Genomic DNA, 23274 nt, shown 5'->3' with positions numbered 1-23274 from the left:
GGCATCAATGGTTGAGCTGAACTGTATCCATGCATGCGCAGAGGTCCATGATGTCCCAGACCTATATTAGAGGAAACTGATCATCACGGTGTTGGTATCTAGTATTGGAGAGATCATCTCCGTGGATATAAACAACTCTAATGTTTATGGAGGCAACATTTGTTCGGTTCTAGGTGTTGCTGGACATCAGGATGAGCCTCACTCCATTTTCAACAATCAAGCCATGTGTGAAACACTGGTGATCACGGGGTGAAATACGAGAAGGTTCCTCACTATTGTGTAGTGTGTGTCCTTCTCGTCCATGTCCAGGGGGAATGGGGAACAAGTGAGAACTCACTGAGCGAGGTGATCTATTTTAAGTGGATGTTGGCCGACATGGTGAGGAATCATGCACAACTATATGGAATTGACAAAATGTAACGCTAGAATAGTTGACCCCCTTATTTAGTGAGAGTCGCGGCCCTAGACAAAAATCCATGGGTGGACGTGGTGCTCACTGAGGTGAGCGAGATGATCTATTTTAATTGGATGTTGGCTGACATGGTGATGAATCATGCAAAACTATATGGCATTGACAAAGTGTAACGCTAGAATAGCCGACCCCCTTATTTAGTGAGAGTCGCGGCCCTAGACAAAAATCCATGGGTGGAAGTGGTGCCTACAACTATGTTTTTATGCGCACTTTATCCTCAATCGTGTGCACCCGGGAAGGACTTCCCGGTCGGTCACCCATCTTCACATTGCTCTAGGCCAATCGCGCTTAACATTGGAGTTCTTTGGGGATAAGCTTCCGGAAAACAAGTTGCAACTTGTTGATACGAGTATCATATCAATCCTATTGATTCTAGGATGTCACAATTGGGAGGGGGTATCCTTCCTATCAAGAACCGCAAAAGAACTTCGAAAGATGCCATGTTGACTTAATGCGGCCTAACAAATCAGGGGAAGAACTCAACGTTTGTCGACGTTGGTGCTTACCTAGAAGGAACTAATGGTGATTCACATAGAGAAGAACGAGCAGGAAACTTGAATTTGATGGGGAAAACCCCAAAAGAACTATGTACCCGGCTTGGGTACCCCTCCACCTCCACCATCTCCTATACAGTAGAATCCATCCAAAGAACTATACTCCACCAAAGAAGACCAAAATACCTCATAATTGGCGTGCTCCAACACGGAGCACCGTCGGAAAAAATGAGTACTTGTGAAATTACCGCCTAATTGGCAATACTGCAACATTTCACAATTTCATGAGGGAGTTTGCCCCCATCAATCATGTGTGTTGTGGAGAAAAAATTCAAAAGTCTCAGGTGGAGGGTTTAGAGGGAACATTAGGTTATGGCAATGCTTTTTCGGTTAGTAGTTTAGGTCGTAGTGGTGGTATTGTAATTTTCCTAAATAATAAAATAAATTAGACATTTTACCTTACTCCCAATACCTCACTGATGCAGTTGTCTCTTCCTCATCGGCAGAATCATGTCATCTAACTTGTTTTTATGGAGAGGCTTGATACGTCTCAAACGTATCTATAATTTCTTATGTTCCATGCTACTTTTATGATGATACTCACATGTTTTATACACATTTTACATCATTATTATGCATTTTCCGGCACTAACCTATTGACGAGATGCCGAAGAGCCAGTTGCTGTTTTCTGCTGTTTTTGGTTTCAGAAATCTTATAAAGGAAATATTCTCGGAATTGGACGAAATCAACACCCAGGGTCTTATTTTTCCACGGAGCTTCCAGAAGACCGAAGGGGATACGAAGTGGGGCGACGAGGTGCCGCCACCATAGGGCCGCGCGGCCAGGGAGGGGCCCGCGCTGCCCTATGGTGTGGGCCCCTCGTCAGCCCCCCGACTCTGCCCTTCCGCCTATTTATTCCCTCCGTCGCGAAAACCCTTTTACCGAGAGCCACGATACGAAAAACCTTCCAGAGACGCCGCCGTCGCCAATCCCATCTCGGGGGATTCAGGAGATCGCCTCCGGCACCCTGCCGGAGAGGGAATCATCTCCCGGAGGTCTCTTCATCACCGTGATCGCCTCCGGATTGATGTGTGAGTAGTTCACCCCTAGACTATGGGTCCATAGCAGTAGCTAGATGGTTGTCTTCTCCTCATTGTGCTATCATGTTAGATCTTGTGAGCTGCCTATCATGATCAAGATCATCTATTTGTAATGCTACATGTTGTGTTTGTTGGGATCTGATGATTATGGAATACTATGTCAAGTTGATTATCAATCTATCATATATGTGTTGTTTATGATCTTGCATGCTCTCCGTTGCTAGTAGAGGCTCTGGCCAAGTTGATACTTGTAACTCCAAGAGGGAGTATTTATGCTCGATAGTGGGTTCATGCCGCTATTAAATCTGGGACAGTGACAGAAAGTTCTAAGGTTGTGGATGTGCTGTTGCCACTAGGGATAAAACATCAATGCTTTGTCTAAGGATATTTGTGTTGATTACATTACGCACCATACTTAATGCAATTGTCTGTTGTTTGCAACTTAATACTGGAAGGGGTGCGGATGCTAACCCGAAGGTGGACTTTTTAGGCATAGATGCATGCTGGATAGCGGTCTATGTACTTTGTCGTAATGCCCGATTAAATCTCACACTACTCATCATGATATGTATGTGCATTGTTATGCCCTCTTTATTTGTGAATTGCCCAACTGTAATTTGTTCACCCAACATGCTATTTCTTATTAGAGAGACACCACTAGTGAATTGTGGACCCCGGTCAGTTCTTTTACATCTGAATACAATCAAACATTGTTCTTTACTGTTCTTTGCAAACAAACATCATTTTCCACACCATACATTTAATCCTTTGTTTACAGCAAGCCGGTGAGATTGACAACCTCACTGTTAAGTTGGGGCAAAGTATTTGGATTGTGTTGTGCAGGTTCCACGTTGGCGCCGGAATCCCTGGTGTTACGCCGCACTACACTCCATCACAAACAACCTTCACGTGCTCCTTGACTCCTACTGGTTCGATAAACCTTGGTTTCTTACTGAGGGAAACTTGCTGTTGTACGCATCACACCTTCCACTTGGGGTTCCCAACGGGCGTGTGCTTTACGCGTCAACAAGCTAAATTTCTGGCGCCTTTGCCGGGGAGATCAAGACACGCTGCAAGGGGAGTCTTTCACTTCCAATCTCTTTACTTTGTTTTTGTCTTGCTTTACTTTACTTTATTTACTTCTTTGTTTGCTTTCTTATATCAAAACACAAAAAAATTAGTTACTTGTTTTACTTTATTTATTGTCTTGTTTGCGTTCTCTATATCAAAAACACAAAAAAATTAGTTACTTGCATTTACTTTATTTAGTTTGCTTTATTTACTATTGCTAAAATGGGTACTCCTGAGAATACTAAGTTGTGTGACTTCACAAGCATAAATAATAATGATTTCCTATACACACCTATTGCTCCACCTGCTGCTACAGCAGAATTTTATGAAATTAAACCTGCTTTACTGAATCTTGTTATGAGAGAGCAATTTTCTGGTGTTAGTTCTGATGATGCTGCTGCCCATCTTAATAATTTTGTTGAACTTTGTGAAATGCAAAAATATAAGGATGTAGATGGTGACATTATAAAATTGAAATTGTTTCATTTCTCCTTAAGAGGAAGAGCTAAAGATTGGTTGCTATCTTTGCCTAAGAATAGTATTGATTCATGGACTAAATGTAAGGATGCTTTCATTGGTAGATATTATCCTCCTGCTAAAATTATATCCTTGAGAAGTAGCATAATGAATTTTAAACAATTGGATAATGAGCATGTTTCTCAAGCATGGGAAAGAATGAAATCTTTGGTCAAAAATTGCCCTACCCATGGACTGACTACTTGGATGATCATCCAAACCTTTTATGCAGGATTGAATTTTTCTTCGCGGAACCTATTGGATTCAGCTGCTTGAGGTACTTTTATGTCCATCACTCTAGGCGCCGCAACAAAGCTTCTTGATGATATGATGATCTACTACTCTGAATGGCACACTGAAAGAGCTCCACAAGGTAAGAAGGTAAATTTTATCGAAGAAACCTCCTCCTTGAGTGATAAGATTGATGCTATTATGTCTATGCTTGTGAATGGTAGATCTAATGTTGATCCTAATAATGTTCCTTTAGCTTCATTGGTTGCTCAAGAAGAGCATGTTGATGTGAACTTCATTAAAAATAATAATTTCAACAACAATGCTTATAGGAATAATTCTGGTAACAACTATAGGCCATATCCTTCTCATAATAGTAATGGTTATGGTAATTCTTATGGTAACTCTTACACCAATAATAGGAGTGTACCCCCTGGTCTTGAAGCCATGCTTAAAGAATTTATTAGTACACAAACTGCTTTCAACAAATCTGTTGAAGAAAAGCTTGGTAAAATTGATATTCTTGCTTCTAAAGTTGATAGTCTTGCTGCTGATGTTGATCTTTTAAAATTGAAAGTTATGCCTAATGAAACTAAAGATATTAAATCATTTGCTACAGCAAATGCTATCCAAGTTAGAATTAATGAGAATATTAGATTGATGGCTGAATTGCATGCTAGGTGGGAAAAGGAGGAAAAATTTGCTAAAGAGAATAATGTAGCTAAAGTTTGGACTATTACCACCACTAGTAATGTTGATGCTTCACATGTTTCTACACCTCCTACTATCAATGGTAAAATAATTGGTGTTAGCAATGTTTCTACTCCTAATGTAAAGCGTGCAAAACTGCCTAAAACTGCTGAAACTGCTTGTGATAAAACTGCTGAAATTTTTCAAAATATTGGGGCCAATGATCCCATTGCTTTAGATCATAATGGTTTAGATTTTGATGATTGTCACATCTCTGAAGTTGTAAATTTCTTACAAAAACTTGCTAGAAGTCCTAATGCTAGTGCTATAAATTTGGCCTTTACAAAACATATTACAAATGCTCTCATAAAAGCTAGAGAAGATAAATTAAAACTTGAAACTTCTATTCCTAGGAAGTTAGAAGATGGTTGGGAGCCCATCATTAAGATTAAGGTCAATGATTTTGATTGTAATGCTTTATGTGATCTTGGTGCAAGTATTTCCGTTATGCCTAAGAAAATTTATAATATGCTTGACTTGCCACCATTGAAAAACTGTTATTTGGATGTTAATCTTGCTGATAATTTTATGAAGAAACCTTTGGGGAGGATTGATAATGTTCGCATTACGGTTAACAATAACCTTGTCCCCGTTGATTTTGTTGTCTTGGATATTGAATGCAATGCATCTTGTCCCATTATTTTGGGAAGACCTTTTCTTCGAACTGTTTTTGCTATTATTGATATGAAGGAAGGTAATATTAAATATCAATTTCCTCTCAAGAAAGGTATGGAACACTTCCCTAGAAAGAGAATGAAGTTACCTTTTGATTCTATTATTAGAACAAATTATGATGTTGATGTTTCATCTCTTGATAATACTTGATTCACACTTTCTACGCCTAGCTGAAAGGCGTTAAATAAAAGCGCTTATGGGAGACAACCCATTATTTTACTTCTGCACTTTTGTTTTATATTTGAGTCTTGGAAGTTGTTACTACTGTAGCAACCTCTCCTTATCTTTATTTTGTTGCATTGTTGTGCCAAGTAAAGTCTTTGATAGTAAAGATGATACTAGATTTGGATTACTGCACAGAAACAGATCTCTTACTGTCACGAAATTGAGCAGCCCCGTCTGTAGGTAACTCAGAAAAATCTGCCAATGTACATGCGTGATCCTCAGATATGTACGCAACTTTCATTCAATTTGAGCATTTTCATCTGAGCAAGTTAAGTGCCCCAGAAAAATTCGTCTTTACGTACTATTCTGTTTTCACAGATTCTGCCTTTTATTTCGCATTGCCTGTTTTGCTATGTTTGATGGATTTCTTTGTTCCATTAACTTTCAGTAGCTTTGTGCAATGTCCAGAAGTGTTAAGAATGATTATGTCACCTCTGAATATGTGAATTTTTGATTATGCACTAACCCTCTAATGAGTTTGTTTTGAGTTTGGTGTGGAGGAAGTTTTCAATGATCAAGAGAGGAGGATGATACAATATGATCAAGAAGAGTGAAAACTCTAAGCTTGGGGATACCCCCGTGGTTCATCCCTGCATATTTCAAGGAGACTCAAGCATCTAAGCTTGGGGATGCCCAAGGCATCCCCTTCTTCATCGACAACTTATCAGGTCACCTCTAGTGAAACTATATTTTTATTCCGTCACATCTTATGTGCTTTACTTGGAGCGTCTGTATGTTTTTATTTTCGTTTGTGTTTGAATAAAATCGGATCCTAGCATTCTTTGTTTGGGAGAGAGACACGCTCCGCTGTTGCATATGAACACATGTGTTCTTAGCTTTACTCTTAATGTTCATGGCGAAGGTTGAAACTGCTTCGTTCATTGTTATATGGTTGGAAACAGAAAATGCTTCATGTGGTAATTGGTATAATGTCTTGAATAATTTGATACTTGGCAATTGTTGTGCTCAAATAGATCATGTTTAAGCTCTTGCATCATATACTTTGCACCTATTAATGAAGAAATACCATAGAGCTTGTTGAAATTTGGTTTGCATGATTGGTCTCTCTAAAGTCTAGATATTTTCTGGTGAGGGTTTGAACAACAAGGAAGACAGTGTAGAGTCTTATAATGCTTGCAATATGTTCTTATGTAAGTTTTGCTGTACCGGTTCATACTTGTGTTTGCTTCAAACAACCTTGCTAGCCTAAGCCTTGTATTGAGAGGGAATACTTCTTGTGCATCCAAAATCCTTGAGCCAAAAACTATGCCATTTGTGTCCACCATACCTACCTACTACATGGTATTTATCTGCCATTCCAAAGTAAATTTCTTGAGTGCTAACTTTAAAATTTCATTCCTTGTCTTTGCAATATATAGCTCATGGAAAAAATAGCTTAAAAACTATTGTGGTAAAGAATATGTTGCTTATGTATCTTATTTCTTATAAGTTGCTTGTTGAGCGCTAACCATGTTCCTGGGGACGCCATCAACTATTACACCTTTGTTGAATATCATGTGAGTTGCTATGCATGTTCGTCTTGTCTGAAGTAAGGGTGATTTATCATGATCAAATGGTTTGAGTATGCATATTGTTAGAGAAGAACATTGGGCCGCCAACTAAAGCCATGAATCATGGTGGAAGTTTCAGTTTGGACATCAATCCGTATGAGAATATTATTTGTTGTTGAATGCTTATGCATTAAAGAGGAGTCCATTATCTGTTGTCTATGTTGTCCCGGTATGGATGTCTAAGTTGAGAATAATCAAAAGCGAGAAATCCAATGTGAACTTTCTCCTTAGACCTTTGTACAGGCGGCATAGAGGTACCCCTTTGTGACACTTGGTTGAAACATATGCTATGCAATGATAATCCATGTAAATCCAAGCTAATTAGGTCAAGGTGCGAGCACTATTGGTATTCTATGCATGAGGCTTGCAACTTATAGGATATCTTATGCATAACACATATGAATTATTACTACCGTTGACAAAATTGTTTCTATGTTTTCAAAATAAAAGCTCTAGCACAAATATAGCAATCCATGCTTCCCTCTGCGAAGGGCCTTTCTTTTACTTTATGTTGAGTCAGTTTACCTACTTCTTTCTATCTTAGAAGGAAACACTTGTGTCAACTGTGTGCATTGATTCCTACATACTTGCTTATTTGCATTCATCATATTACTTTGTGTTGACAATTATCCATGAGATATACATGTTGAAGTTGAAAGCAACTGCTGAAACTTATATCTTCCTTTGTGTTGCTTCAAAACTTTCTACTAAGAATCTATTGCTTTATGAGTTAACTCCTATGCAAGTCTTATTGATGCTTGTCTTGAAAGTACTATTCATGAAAAGTCTTTGCTACATGATTCAGTTGTTTAATCATTGTCTTTACCATTGCTTCGAATCACTTCATTCATCTCATATGCTTTACAATCGTATTGATCAAGATTATGATAGCATGTCACTTCAGAAATTATCCTTGTTATCGTTTACCTACTCGAGGGCGAGTAGGAACTAAGCTTGGGGATGCTTGATACGTCTCAAACGTATCCATAATTTCTTATGTTCCATGATACTTTTATGATGATACTCACATGTTTTATACACACTTTACATCATTATTATGCATTTTCCGGCACTAACCTATTGACGAGATGCCGAAGAGCCAGTTGTTGTTTTCTGCTATTTTTGGTTTCATAAATCCTACAAAGGAAATATTCTCAGAATTGGACGAAATCAACGCCCAGGGTCTTATTTTTCCACGGAGCTTCCAGAAGACCGAAGGTGATACGAAGTGGGGCGACGAGGCGCCGCCACCATACGACCGCGCGGCCAGGGAGGGGCCCGCGCCGCCCTATGGTGTGGGCCCCTTGTCAGCCCCCCGACTCTGCCCTTTCGCCTATTTATTCCCTCCGTCGCGAAAACCCTTTTACCGAGAGCCACGATACGAAAAACCTTCCAGAGACGCCGCCGCCGCCAATCCCATCTCGGGGGATTCAGGAGATCGCCTCCGGCACCCTGCCGGAGAGGGGAATCATCTCCCGGAGGTCTCTTCATCACCATGATCGCCTCCGGATTGATGTGTGAGTAGTTCACCCCTGGACTATGGGTCCATAGCAGTAGCTAGATGGTTGTCTTCTCCTCATTGTGCTATCATGTTAGATCTTGTGAGCTGCCTATCATGATCAAGATCATCTATTTGTAATGCTACATGTTGTGTTTGTTGGGATCTGATGAATATGGAATACTATGTCAAGTTGATTATCAATCTATCATATATGTGTTGTTTATGATCTTGCATGCTCTCCGTTGCTAGTAGAGGCTCTGGCCAAGTTGATACTTGTAACTCCAAGAGGGAGTATTTATGCTCGATAGTGGGTTCATGCCTCCATTAAATCTGGGACAGTGACAGAAAGTTCTAAGGTTGTGGATGTGTTGTTGCCACTAGGGATAAAACATCAATGCTTTGTCTAAGGATATTTGTGTTGATTACATTATGCATCATACTTAATGCAATTGTCTGTTGTTTGCAACTTAATACTGGAAGGGGTGCGGATGCTAACCCGAAGGTGGACTTTTTAGGCATAGATGCATGCTGGATAGCGGTCTATGTACTTTGTCGTAATGCCCGATTAAATCTCACGCTACTCATCACGATATGTATGTGCATTGTTATGCCCTCTTTATTTGTCAATTGCCCAACTGTAATTTGTTCACCCAACATGCTATTTCTTATTGGAGAGACACCACTAGTGAACTGTGGACCCCGGTCCATTCTTTTACATCTGGATACAATCAAACATTGTTCTTTACTGTTCTTTGCAAACAAACATCATTTTCCACACCATACATTTAATCCTTTGTTTACAGCAAGCCGGTGAGATTGACAACCTCACTATTAAGTTGGGGCAAAGTATTTGGATTGTGTTGTGCAGGTTCCACGTTGGCGCCGGAATCCATGGTGTTGCGCCGCACTACACTCCGTCACCAACAACCTTCACGTGCTCCTTGACTCCTACTGGTTCGATAAACCTTGGTTTCTTACTGAGGGAAACTTGCTGCTATACGCATCACACCTTCCACTTGGGGTTCCCAACGGGCGTGTGCTTTACGCGTCAACAAGGCTCAAGTTAACGAGCGTCATAAACTTGGGACACACTTTGATTCATCAAAATCATCCACTCCCTTTCTATGGCTTTGGCTTTGCATCGAGGCCTTCAAATTAGGTACTCCTTAGGGAGGAGCATATGGATGTTAATGGGCAGAATAACACCTAGATTGATGCATTGAGAGATATAATGTATATTTATAAATTGGTGGATCTTGAATATATGGGTAATGCATGGACGTTCAAGGAGAAGGTCGCATGCAGCTCATGCTACTAGATCTGGCTCTATAGAACGCTCACTGTTGTTGATCTTAGTAGGTTTGTTGTGTCTTGTGTGCTCGTGTGGATGACATCTAGGCGGGTGACGTTTGTAATGTCTATCTAGCCATTATTGTAGTCCTTTCTTGAGTGTTTGGTTTTTTCTGATTAGTACTAGGCTTGTAATTATGTGCTTTCTATTAGCTCAAGAGGCATAAAGGTTGTGTTTCTCAAAAATAAATAAACAAATGATACACCTTAACGTAGGTGCTTGATAGACTAATCAACGCACTAGAGGAAAATGCTACTTTGCTTATGGCTTTCTGTATGCCCATTGGTTATCGGGTCCATCTGCATTCCAAGGTCATATACCGAGCACCTAAAATATGTTGTCAGCAAACACAAGTTTTCGGAATATAGGTATGTATGCTGACGGTTTTCTTTACACAGTCGCCAACAAAACATAGTTGCCGGCATAGCTATCGTTATACTGAGGGTATCCGTCGGCATACTTCGGGCCATCGGCATACATTCGCTATATGATGAAAGCCTAACGGCTCTAGGTGTTATCCAGCAACCATATCAGAGGCGCTAGCCGTAGTCCGCATACACTTTAATTTTAGTTTTTATGCTACTTTTATTTCCTAGTACGTATGTTTGCTTTTGATTTTTTTTTTGCATGCTGATTTTATTTCGTACAACGATATCACATAAAATGGCAATGCGAAAGCCCCCACGTGGGCTCAAAATTGGTTTTCATTTTGCTATGACCTAACCGAACACAAACCAAGAGAAAAGTCCATTGGTCAAACGTCGTTGACAGGTAGTCTGATTGGGGCATGTGGTAGGATTTTTCTCGAAACTGTGTTTTGGATGGTTGAAATTCCCAAAAACTTGCATGTGGCCCATGTGGTAGGTAAATTAACTCGTGCACTATGATGCTTGGGCACCACGAATCATAGAAGGAAACCTAGATACCAAATGGGAAGTGATTTATCTCTCATTTTGATGATTGCAAAGTGAATTCTCTCTCCTCGTGATATTTGGAAAGTTAATTCTATCTCCTTGTACACCTATGGAAAAACTCATCTCCCAAGTGTTAATCCCTCCACAGACATGTGTTGTCACTTATAAAAGGCGGTAGACTTATAGTGGAATACTCCAACTTCGGGTCCACTGGTGGGAACCTTGTGAGAAATTGGGCTCCAACTTGGTTTTCCATGTTGCTATGACCTAACCAAACACAAAGAAAGCGAAAAGAAATCCATTAGTCAACCGTCGTTTGGAGAATTTCAGGGAGATAGACCGACTGTGGCCCACAGGCAAGGGTATCGTCCGATACTGCGTTTCGGAGGGTCGGGATCCCTCCAAAACTTTCATATGGCCATAGCATATGCATATAAGTGTGGTTGAAGGATGAAAGAGCCAAAACCCAAGTCTCTCTATTGACTCAAATTAACAAATAACAAGGAAGTCAAAAGTTATACTTAAGTGTGACCCTCTTCAGAGACATGCCATGCCACTTAGGAAGATTATGGAAAACTCCCACTTTGGATCAACCTGATGGTAGCTTGGGAGAAGTTAGACTCCAACTTAATTTTCCATGTTCCTTTGATCCAACCAAACACAACCAAGAGAAAAGTCTATTGGTCAACTGCCGTTGGAAGCGGGCCAAAGGGTAGATCTATGCGGATGGCCTGGCCCTCGGCGAACATACATTCTAGGAACTCCTAGATAATGCCACGTGGCCTTCAACATCGGCAGCCTAGCCCTCAGCATATACGTACGGCATATACGCAGAAGTCGTCAAATGGACGGAATCATAACATCTTTTTTTTTTGCCAAGTATTTTACCGCCGACAACCATGTAAAACGCTCCATATGGGCACGTATGCTGATGGCTATACACATGGCTGCTGACGACCGTGTGCACCGAGTGCCGCCGTCGGCATATACCTTTGCCGAGGGCATTTTGCTGTATGCCGACGGTTTGGGGCCCTCGGCATACCACCTGTTCCCTGTAGTGAGACGAGTGCCGGCCTTGGCTAGTCCGCCGTATTCATATTTTCTGAACGTGCACGTCAGCTACATGACGTGAACGATATATGCTTGTGGTGGTGTGCATCACCTCATCTTATCTGAATACGTTTATCAACAATCGTATCGTCGTTAGGCTGACATGAATGCAAAGCAGCACATTCATGTCAAGCGAGCTACTACCAAACAGCTACTAGCTTCTCTACTTCACAAAAAAAAATAAAAAAAGCTTCTCTAACTAGCAGAGGCCACGAAACGGATATGCACATGAAGATGAATCGAATGGGAACATCGCCCAGCACGCAAGTTACATATCTCAGTTCGTGATCTAGCTCGCACCAGTCGAATTAAAAATCTAAATCCACGCCGAAAGGCAAAGAACAACATGCACGCGGGTGCAACATCATATTCCGCCTTTACTAACATGCATTAGCAGGCGAGGTTAGTCCTCTCCATGGGTAACTAAGCTAGCAGCATAGGACTAGTGTAGAAGTATGTCACACGCAACGCAACCCCAGCCTGTGTGGTAGTACACGTGGCTCGCCTCCATTGGCCAGGAACGCCTATTTAGGCAGGCGACGGCAGCGTCCCCTTCACAATCCCGTCTCACGTCCCCGTCCTCGCCATGGCCGCCTTGTCCTGCCGCGACGCCGGCGCGGTGGCACAGACGCTGCTGCTTCTGCTTCTGACGGCGCCGTCGTTGCTGGTGGCAGTTGCCCGGGCCGCTGACCCGCCGTTCTCGTGCGGGCCGTCCGCCACGACGCAGGGGGGCGGTTTCTGCGACGCGGCGCGCCCGGCGGCAGAGCGGGCGGCGGACCTGGTGTCGCGGCTAACGCTGGCGGAGAAGGTGTCGCAGCTCGGGGACGAGGCCCCCGGCGTGCCCCGGCTGGGCGTGCCGCCCTACAAGTGGTGGAACGAGGCGCTGCACGGGCTGGCCACCTCCGGCAAGGGCCTCCACTTCAACGGCGCCGTCCGCCGCGCCACCAGCTTCCCGCAGGTCAGCCTCACAGCCGCCGCCTTCGACGAGGACCTCTGGTTCCGCATCGGCCAGGTACGTACGTACTACGAAGCAAAGCCCGTGAGGCTTTCGCCAACTTGCGGTTTCTTTCCGCCTCTTTTCTTGGCGTAGTATTAATGGCGGCGCGGCAGTTTTCATGATGGAATGTTGCCGCCGTGGATCGCTGTCGACCTCGGCCGGCCGGGCGGTTTGTTGGGTTACGGTCGATCGGGCACGCGGGCCCAAGAATCATATGCATGCATGCGCGCGTGCGTCCATTCCATGCCATGCATCATGCACCAGTCATTTTCTTTCACTGGGTTTCTTTCCTTGATCCGTGATTTCGGAACAGACAAAGAGTGCGGCGGTTTGTAGCCTGTATAGTATATGTACGTTCTCTATTTTTTTTTGTTTATGGGGTGTGCAGTATGGATGCTCGTGAGCTGAGGATTTGATAGCTAGCTCTGATTTTGCTTTTATATTTTAATTGTTTTCTCCGTGCTATATTACCTGTCGTAGATTTGCCTAGATACTAAATATCTATACGCGTTTTATCTTATAAAGAAATGTAAATCTAGATAAATCTGTGATAATATGAAATGGAGGTAGTAATATAAGTGGCATCTCCCTACAAAATATTGTTGTAAGATTGATTTGGCTTGAGGGCAGATTAGCCGTGTAAGTTCTTTTTTCGTTCAATTGGCTATGTAGGTTGATATGCATGATTATACGCATATCATATACTTATTACATTCTTATTTTCGCAACTATTTTTTAGAACTATATCATATTTGTTTCTTCCTTATTTTGCCCAATATTTTTAGAACTATATCGTACTTATTAATTTCTTATTTCCCCCCAAATTTTTAGAAATATATCATACTTATTACTTTCCTTTTTTCGCAACTATTTTTTAGAACTATATTATACTTATATATTTAGAGCTATATCATACTTATTAATTTCATGTTCTCTATTGTTTAGAACTATATCATACTTACTGATTTCTTATATTTCCCACTATTTTTTAGAACTATATCATACTTATTATTTTCTTATTTCCCATACCTTTTTGAACTATATCATACGGTCCCTACAACGACCTCAACACCAACATCACCAACTTTGAAAGGCGAGAACACCCATTCCACATAAGTTGTGAATAGGATGGCAAAAGTCATAGGCGAAGATCTGCGAGGGTTAATTGATTTTTGCACCATATGGGAAGTAATATCCAACCGACAACTGGGTTCCGTACGTGTATTAGTCAATCAGTGGAAATACTTTGTATGCAGAAAAAGAAGCACCATACTAGTCCAGCAAAAAAAACATAAGTAAACACTTGAATATGCTTTTTTATGTACGTCCAAAGCAATGTCCAATACTGTTCCCTCAAGGAACTACTTATGTATGTATAGGACAAGCAGCCGTGTAGAGGTTCACCGGGTGCCACCTAGAAAAGTGACAGCAAAGGGACAGCACGTGAGTACACGTAGTGTGGTTAGTGCCAACGACAAGGAGAAGAATGTTTGTGCGGGAAAGAAAAAGAGGCGCCTTTTGGTTCTGGGGAGCCACATGTGAGCCGTAGATAGATCTGATATGAATAGATCGGGCCTTTCCCATCGTACCGAACCTTTTTGTTATGCTGCTATCCGTGGCCCGTGGGTATGGAGTGGGGAGTGCCCACAAGACCACAAGGTCATGTCATACGTTGTACACATCCCGTGCTATGCTTCTTGTTAGGAGCCAGATTCATAGGCATGTGGTTTGATTCTGGTACCATCAATTAATATAAAGATGGATTACGGTGTCGAGTTTGGTCGAATTCTTGCTTGTTGGAGTTCCACCAACTAAATGTTAGGCCTTCCAGCAAAATCACTAAATTTTAGGCTGTATTAGCCCTGGTTAGGTTCCCTGCAAAAGAAGAACTAATTGTTAGGTTTGTTTAGCTGTACCGTGCACAACTGGATCAGACTATGAGTCATATTGCATTTTCAGTAACTAGTAAGTTCATGCAATTTATAATACTGATCAGATGAGAGCAACATCGTTCATACATAACTCACCCATAGATACCCGCAGTTCCTACTAGTAGTGCTTATAACACTTGGCAAAAGTTGTCACTTTGTGGTCAGTGTGCAAGTTTGTGTTGCAAGCATGTCTTGTCAGTTGTCACATAGCCTACTGCAGTATCTCCTTTATACATTTTACCTTTATAGATCACTCTCGATTGCCTGCCATGACGATTGCCAATAATCATCATCTCTGCTACGAGTACGTGCAGGCGATCGGCAGGGAGGGGAGGGCGCTGTACAACATGGGCCAGGCGGAGGGCCTGACAATGTGGTCCCCGAACGTGAACATCTACCGCGACCCTAGATGGGGCCGCGGGCAGGAGACCCCCGGCGAGGACCCCACGACCGCAAGCCGCTACGGCGTGGCGTTCGTGAAGGGCCTGCAGGGGAACTCGACGTCACTGCTCCAGACGTCGGCCTGCTGCAAGCACGCGACGGCGTATGACCTGGAGGACTGGAACGGTGTGGCCCGCTACAACTTCAACGCCAAGGTGACGGCACAAGACCTGGAGGACACCTACAATGCGCCGTTCAGGAGCTGCGTGGTCGATGGCGGCGCCAGCTGCGTCATGTGCGCCTACACCGGCATCAACGGCGTCCCCGCCTGCGCCAACGCCGACCTGCTCACCAAGACCGTCAAGGGGGACTGGGGCCTAGACGGGTATGTGACTGCAGTTTGCAGCTGGTAAATTTGTTTCGAGTCACATGCTCTTCACGAGGGCCGGTGTACTTTGGTCGTTTCCGTGCAGATACATCGCTTCCGACTGTGACGCCGTGGCCATCATGCGTGACGCGCAGAGGTATGCGCAGACGCCAGAGGACGCCGTGGCACTAGCGCTCAAGGCTGGTAAGTCAGCATCGATGCGTCCAAATCGAAATTATAGATTAGCTATGTTTGCACTAGTTCAGCTATAGCACGATCCAACAAAATTCGTGCACTTTCCTGAGTCGTCCAAATGTAAATCTGCCTTCTAGCTAGACACCAAGCACTCCACTAGTCAAGGATTGCTCCACCAGTCCACCACTGGTTCACACCAATCTAACAATTTTCTTGAAAACGGTAATGATTTGGATGATCTCTGTCAGGGCTGGACATCGACTGCGGTGCCTACATGCAGCAGCACGCGGCGGCCGCGGTCCAGCAGGGGAAGATCACGGAGGAGGACATCGACAAGGCGCTCAGGAACCTTTTCACCATCCGGATGCGCCTGGGCCACTTCGACGGTGACCCCAGGAGCAACATTTACGGATCCCTCGGCGCCGCCGACATCTGCACCCCCGAGCACAGGAGCCTCGCCCTCGAAGCCGCCCAGGACGGCATCGTCCTCCTCAAGAACGACGCAGGCATCCTCCCGCTCGACCGGGCGGCCATTGCATCCGCCGCTGTCATCGGCCCCAACGCCAACAACGCCGGCCTGCTCATAGGCAACTACTTCGGCCCGCCGTGCGAGTCCATCACCCCGCTGCAAGGGATCCAGGGGTACGTCAAGGACACAAGGTTCCTCGCCGGGTGTCCCATGGCGGCCTGTCCCACGGCCGCGACGGACCAGGCAGCCACGCTGGCGAGCACATCAGACTACGTGTTCCTCTTCGTGGGGCTGAGCCAGCAGCAGGAGAGCGAAGGACGCGACAGGACCAGCCTGCTGCTCCCCGGGGAGCAGCAGAGCCTCATCACCGCCGTGGCCGACGCGGCCAAGAGGCCCGTCATCCTGGTGCTCCTCACGGGCGGGCCAGTGGACGTGACGTTCGCGCAGACTAACCCCAAGATCGGCGCCATCCTGTGGGCAGGGTACCCTGGCCAGGCCGGCGGGCTCGCCATCGCCAGGGTGCTCTTTGGCGACCACAACCCCAGCGGGAAGCTGCCGGTGACCTGGTACCCGGAGGAGTTCACCAAGGTGCCCATGACGGATATGCGGATGCGTGCCGACCCGGCCACCGGCTACCCCGGCCGGAGCTACCGCTTCTACCAGGGACCAACTGTCTACAAATTTGGCTACGGCCTCAGCTACTCCAGCTACTCTCGCCACTTAGTCGCATCTGGCGCCAGAAAGCGGCCACCCAACATGGACTTGCTGGCAGACCTGAACACGATGCCAACCACGGAAGAAGGCGTCGCGAGCTACCATGTGGAACAGATTGGCGCTGAAGGGTGCGAGCAGCTCAAGTTCCCGGCCATGGTAGAGGTAGAAAACCACGGCCCCATGGACGGCAAGCACTCAGTGCTCATGTACCTCCGGTGGCCCAACGCAACGGCTGGACGGCCTGGAAGGCAGCTGGTGGGGTTCAGGAGACAGCATCTCAAGGTAGGGGAGAAGGCCAGACTCAAGTTTGACATCAACCCGTGTGAGCATTTGAGCAGAGTAAGGGAGGATGGCAACAAGGTCATAGACAGAGGTTCTCATTTCCTCATGGTTGACAAGCATGAGATGGAGATCAGATTTGAGGCCTGAGTTTAAGATTGCAGGGAAGAAGTAGGGGTGGATACAGTGTAATTCTCTCATTTTATAGTCTATATTGCATTGTTCTGATTGGAAACTATGGTTTCTAGGCTGTACTGTAAGAGATGTGTTCTCTGACACTTGAAATAAAGATCAATCTAGTCCAACGAAGCATCTCTTCCAGAATCATTGAGATGGAGAGTAATTTCGATAATTGATTCTATCACTTCGCAAACATCCACTATACTTGCCTATAACCAGACTTGTATGTACCACACAAACAGATAAACAATTGCTTGAGAAGAAAGAAGTATAGGTCGGTACGTATAATTCTCATTTTATATTTTACATTGCATTGTTCTGATTGGAAACTGAGATTCCTAGTCTGTACTGTAAGACATGTATTCACTGCCTCTTCAAATAAAATCTAGCCCAACAAAAATTATCTCTTCAAGCATCATTGAGATGGAGAGTACAATCATGTAAATTTTGGTAATTTATTTTATGACTTCACAAATACACACTAAACTTGCCCATAACCAGCCATGTATGTACCCCACTAATAATATGTACCACACTAACAGATACACACTTGAGCATTTTAGTTTGTGAAATTCATAACTTCACAGACATCAGAATATAAATTGTTGTATTATTATGCTATTATAACATAATAAAGAAGTGCAGTTGATGCAAACCAATGTAAGTGCCAACTCTTGATTGTTCACCGCCTAGCTCATGCAACCACAGCTTCATATCCTCCTGCAGTCCATAAATCGTATCATTCATACTGCAGAAAAAGGATACAAGAATGAGCAGTGCACCAGCTAATGCAGTTGGATCAAGTATACCTCCTTTTCACCTACCATCAACAGCTTATTGTTTAGGTCTCGCTGGGTGGATATGTATGCAGAGGACAGGGAATGAAACTGTTCCAATATCAAAAAGACCATATTCTTTTAGGAAAGGTACATCTGTTTATAATTAGAGCTTCTTGTGTTCAGACATCCTTGAAAAGAAGTTGGAATCTAGGTATCCTCTCTGGTGGAAGTGGGCAGGACACTATCAGTTTGCCTTTCATCGCACCCCTAAATACTGCCTGCAGTGAAAAGATCATCAGAGAATTCGGAGGAAACATAATTGCCAAGCAATGCTGTACAGAAGAAGCTGTGATACAACATGCCAATCATCATGAATTTTGGATATTTGGGCAGAGATAATTGTTGCATTCCAAAAATCTTACATAAAAGAAGTGTTGCGAATTGATGCCGATACTGTATCAGCTAAACAGCTATACTTGGAAGGATTGGGATTATAAGAACTTGAAGAGCACAGGAGCAATAAACTGGATTGAGAGAAGATATTCAAATGATCCAGAAAACGTGTTTTCCACACACAAAAAAAAGTAAGACTTGACCACTTATCGTACCATGCTAGTGCTCTTAGACAGAAACCTTCCAGGTAAGCTGTGATTCGCACAATAACAGCTAAGGCATCAAATAACCAAATGTTCACGGAACATGTGTTTCAGCCCCCATGGGTGGGTTTAAGAGAAGGTACTGCAAGAAACATCCAAAAGCAGCAGGCCCAGGTGGATCCTAATGGTGGCCTAACAAGTTACTTGGACCACCCAGAGTGAAGAATCTTAGTTTCTCTTCATCTTGAGAAGTAAAATTCCCACACTTGTATTATCGGAAAAGAATTTAGAATTTACTTTTTCGAAAATGTCTTCCCTCTGTGTGTCCCTATGGCAATGGGAAGGGTGAGTAAACCATAACGACTGAGATGTGTGCTCACTACATGAGCCATCAAAGTGAGTGAAACAAAAAAGTTCACTGTCTGATGGTATGTATGGAAAGAGAAGATATGCTATAAGTTTTGTACTGAGTAAGTTTGAGGAAAATTGAGAAGTTTAATTTGTACTCCTTCCGCCCCGAAAAGGAAGTCTCAACTTTGTCTAGATTTGCATGTATCTATACACTAAAACTCGTCTAGATACATGCGTATCTAGATAAAGTTGAGACATCCTTTTTGGGACATAGTGAGTAGCATTTCATTTTGTTTCCATCATAAAAGAAATGGGAATACTGCAGCCGTTAAAAATATGCAGCACAACGCAGCCTAAACTTAGAAGTTCTATATCGTGTCTTTGAGTTTTTACAGTATTCTTTAGGGTGTGGCTATTTCTCAGTCGACGGAGAACTAACTTCGTTCTCGGTCAGATGATGTCATCAAATCTCAGTTGCAACTCATGTTGCAACTGATAACTAGCACGAATCACGAAGCAAATCTAACAATGTAGACTTGACTGAGCACAAACTTAACTAGCAAATCCCTATTCTTTATTTTAAATTTGAACAGCTTTGAACCCAAGAATGCAATACAGAAAAAGGAAAAAGGTTTAACTACTAACAGAAAAGAAAACTTTCTACCTCAGCTTTCCTTTGTTATCAAAGGATGTCGTCCAATTAATGGTGTGCACTGGATTAATTGTATGGTTTGCGCTGGATTACACCAAAATATACAGGATATCAACCCCTGGCTATAATTTGCAATTGTCTATTCTCTATACGTATATTCTTGTTATGGATTCTGGAAAGCAATTTGCACATGTATGAACAAATATCTATAACCTGCACCAACTATAATAGGCAGTCTCCTTCTAGTTTTCACAGATTAACATCCATGGAACCCTACCACATATTAATGTTACAGTCGAATCAAAATTATCTATATTCTCCACCCGTTTACTTCATTAACTTGCCAATTTCAATAGTCAAATCTAATAACAGAAGGTATCAGAGAGGTGGAGAAAATACGACACTTTAGGTCCACTCACCTCCACTACATCAATGAAGTCTTGCTTGCTGCTGAAAGAGCCTATCCATTTTGTGTGATCAGGTGTCCTGTACATTATAACAAGTGTGTCATTTATTTTGTACAGTACCATGGAAAATAACTAAAATAAAATATAGTGATGAGACATATGTTATCCCTGCCCCTGTGGGTGCATATAATTGAGCATTTACTTGACCAACTCTCCTTGCTATGAGAAAAAGAAATCAACTCTATGAAGTTCGATTAGGTTTGAAACACAGCCATATACATTTTCACATATATTCACTGAAATTTCTTCCATAAATCTTTCATATAATCTACTTACAATTCAAAGAAAGACACATAAATATTTTGCATATCTTCCATGTAATCTTTAATATCAAGTCAGTTGTCACTAATTTCAGATTAAAGTGGATGTTTCTTAGATCTTTACATCATGATACATCTCTATGTAAAATCTACAAGACACGTGACAACTTTAGGCGGGCGTCATTCAGATATGCACAGCTCATTTCAAACTTTGGGAGAAAGGTCTTGAGTGTATAGTGATGAAATAATATAACTATATAGTAAGACGAGCATCTCCAAACAGTATCATAACAATGAAATTAAAACAAGAGGAACAATAACATACCCTGAATCCATCTTCATATGATGAGCATTGAAGAAGAAAATGGTTGCTGGAACCAACGTGATATCAAAATAGTCAACGTACACTTGAATCTCCTCAGAATCCATGTCGACCAACGCTATCGTTGCAAACTTGGATATATCCCAAGAAGATTTTGCAAGCTGTTGAAACAGCAATGAACAGGATGAGATGAAAGAAATGGCATAAACACTAGAGAACTCGTAAAATTCCATACTAAAAAGGATATGAATGAAAAACTAGTCACTACTCACTAGTACGTCAAATCAATTTACAAAGCTATCCTAATAATCAAATGGGGTGGAAGTCACCTTAGCTGCTAATTTGTTCATGTTGTGACTATCACACATTTATACTCTTTAGACTTACCATGTTCGGCAAATTGTATTTAGAGTATACTATCAAACTATCCTGCCAAAGGCCAAAGCTCAACGCAGAGTCCGATCAGACTCTCGAAGAACTTAGGCAGACTGAAGAAACTGCTCCCAGAGGCCAGATTGGACCCACCTACAGTTCCAATCGCATCGGCGCAGAAGAAAAGTAGCCCCAGATCGAATACCGAGTTTGAGGAGAACGGGTGGAATCAGACGCTACCTAGGGATGGCACGGCGGGTGATGTAGTGCGGACTTACGACGTCGTCGAGCTGGAGGCAGGCGGCGTCGGCGGCGCGGCCGAATCGGAGGACGAGGACCTTGTCGAGGGTGTCGCGAATGGCGGTGTCCACCTCCCGCTTCCGCCGCAGCGTCGGTAACACCGCCGACCCCATCTCGCCGTCCCACCTCGCCGGATTGCGGCGTCCTCTTCCCACGGATCGCCGGATTCCCCCACTCTCCACCGGCAAACAGCGTGTGGGCTGACCGCTGGGCCATCCGGATGCAGCGTTGGGCTCGGTGGGTCAGGACACGGCCCATTAGTCAAGCTAGCATCTTGATCGGATTTTTTCCAAAAGGATCACCTCTAAGTGAAAATGCCAAAAATGCCGTGGCGGCACGCTAGTCAGGCGACACGTGGAGGGTGCCGCCGCCTGCTGTGGCGGCACGTTGGCGCGCCGTGGTCGCCGTCTGCCGACCGTTAGCGTCGTCGAACCCTGGTGGGCCCCGCCGCCATAGAGGATGGCGGTACGCTGACGTGGAGCCTGCCTCCACCGGCCGTGGCGGCAAGATGCCTGGCTGGGGGACAAAGGCAGCAGTCCTGGCACTGATTCCCACTCTTCGCTTTTCAGATGATTGCTTCGCTTTTTTGCTGATTGCATCCATTTCCCGCCTAATTCTCCCGCTCGATCTGTCTAGTTCTTTATAAATACAGGCGTCGATGTTATTTGGTACACAAGTCACAAGTCGTTATACCTTAGCCAGCATGAGTGTGCCTTGCTCGGACCAGGATTTTAGGCCGATGAAGGGGAAGAATAGAAGCTTGCCACCGGGGGTTAGAGTAGAGAGGTGTTGGTGCGGCCGCCTTGCGAAGGTGAAGGAGGTGGTGGATTTTTCTGATAAGTTCGGCATGAAATATTTCATGTGCGCTTATTACGATCATGATCCACCCGCACGAACAAGTTCATCGTCCTCGAGGCCTGCGGTATGTTCTAAAAGCATGATTAAAAATCCTCGAGGCCTGCGGTATGTTTCATTAATTTTCATTTATTAACCGTCTTATTTTTGTTGCAGTCTCCCCCGCCCCTTTGCAACTGGTTTCACTGGATAGACCAAGAGCAGTTGGATTGGGCGCGCCTTGAGGTGGAGGAAAAACAACGGCGTGCATGGGCAAGGTTCCATGAGGAGGAGCGTAGGGAACAAGCCATTGTTAATGATAAAGCAGTGAGAGAGAGACGGATGAAGAAATTAAGGGCGGAGCAAACTCGCAATCGTGAGATAAATCAGAAGCGGATAGATGATGAGGCTACACGTAGGTATGCGGAGGAAGAGGTGCGCAGTGAGGCCCGTGAAGCGAAAAGGAAGAGATTAAGAGAAAGGGCTGCTGAGGCGCAGGCAGCAGAAGAACGCGGCGATAAGACTGAAAAATGGCCACGCTGAACGCAGAGTAAATAGAGTGATCTGTTGTACTAACTACGTATGTTAATTTCTGTTTTACTTTCTCGTTGCATCTTAAATTTCGTTGTAGTGATTAGCCGTATTTTAATTTAAGTTATATTTCCATCTTTATTTCGTTAGCTCTATTAATAATAAATGTTGATTTCCGAAAAAAGTTCGCGCCTAAATTTTCCCGCTTTATTTTTTCCCGCCAAAATTTCCCGCCAAAATTTCCTCATGTACGAGTATGTCAATTTATATCATTTTTAACCTCACGCAAACTCCAACGGAGAGGTCCTGTCATAT

The 23274-nt window shown here is 43.6% G+C and overlaps 2 protein-coding genes across 7 annotated transcripts; one reads left to right on the top strand and one right to left on the bottom strand.

The window, feature by feature from the left end:
* Positions 1–12529: 12529 nt before the first annotated feature.
* LOC127293923 (probable beta-D-xylosidase 7) lies at positions 12530–17624 on the top strand. Its single transcript, XM_051323631.2, has 4 exons — positions 12530–12994; positions 15225–15676; positions 15765–15862; positions 16102–17624. The coding sequence occupies exons 1-4, from the start codon at positions 12569–12571 to the stop codon at positions 17463–17465; spliced, it is 2340 nt and encodes a 779-aa protein (XP_051179591.1). The 5' UTR covers positions 12530–12568; the 3' UTR covers positions 17466–17624.
* LOC127293924 (uncharacterized) lies at positions 14262–21825 on the bottom strand. 6 transcript variants are annotated; one of them, XM_051323634.2, is made up of 6 exons: positions 21573–21825; positions 20926–21083; positions 20293–20359; positions 18305–18552; positions 18152–18215; positions 14262–14854 (listed from the first exon to the last, which is right to left on the bottom strand). In XM_051323634.2, exons 1-4 carry the CDS (start codon positions 21705–21707, stop codon positions 18454–18456), a joined length of 459 nt encoding a protein of 152 aa, XP_051179594.1. In that variant the 5' UTR covers positions 21708–21825; the 3' UTR covers positions 14262–14854; positions 18152–18215; positions 18305–18453. The 6 variants fall into 6 exon arrangements, with proteins under 6 accessions (XP_051179594.1, XP_051179598.1, XP_051179596.1 ...); XM_051323638.2 differs by having other exon boundaries at positions 18152–18243; positions 18320–18552; XM_051323636.2 differs by having other exon boundaries at positions 18320–18552.
* Between the last annotated feature and the right edge of the window lie 1449 nt (positions 21826–23274).

Source organism: Lolium perenne, chromosome 4, assembly GCF_019359855.2.
Source record: "Lolium perenne isolate Kyuss_39 chromosome 4, Kyuss_2.0, whole genome shotgun sequence".
NCBI classification, from domain to species: domain Eukaryota; kingdom Viridiplantae; phylum Streptophyta; class Magnoliopsida; order Poales; family Poaceae; genus Lolium; species Lolium perenne.
This window is presented reverse-complemented; position numbering and strand designations above follow the sequence as displayed.

Bases quoted from the DNA above. Each gene is read 5' to 3' on its own strand.
- LOC127293923 (XM_051323631.2), top strand. From the start codon at position 12,569: ATGGCCGCCTTGTCCTGCCGCGACGCCGGCGCGGTGGCACAGACGCTG. The intron at 15,677-15,764 runs GTATGTGACTGC...GTTTCCGTGCAG, and splicing joins GGGGACTGGGGCCTAGACGG to ATACATCGCTTCCGACTGTG. The intron at 15,863-16,101 runs GTAAGTCAGCAT...GATCTCTGTCAG, and splicing joins GGCACTAGCGCTCAAGGCTG to GGCTGGACATCGACTGCGGT.
- LOC127293924 (XM_051323634.2), bottom strand. From the start codon at position 21,707: ATGGGGTCGGCGGTGTTACCGACGCTGCGGCGGAAGCGGGAGGTGGAC. The intron at 21,084-21,572 runs GTAAGTCCGCAC...CTGTTTCAACAG, and splicing joins GCCTCCAGCTCGACGACGTC to CTTGCAAAATCTTCTTGGGA. The intron at 20,360-20,925 runs GTATGTTATTGT...TATAATGTACAG, and splicing joins CATATGAAGATGGATTCAGG to GACACCTGATCACACAAAAT.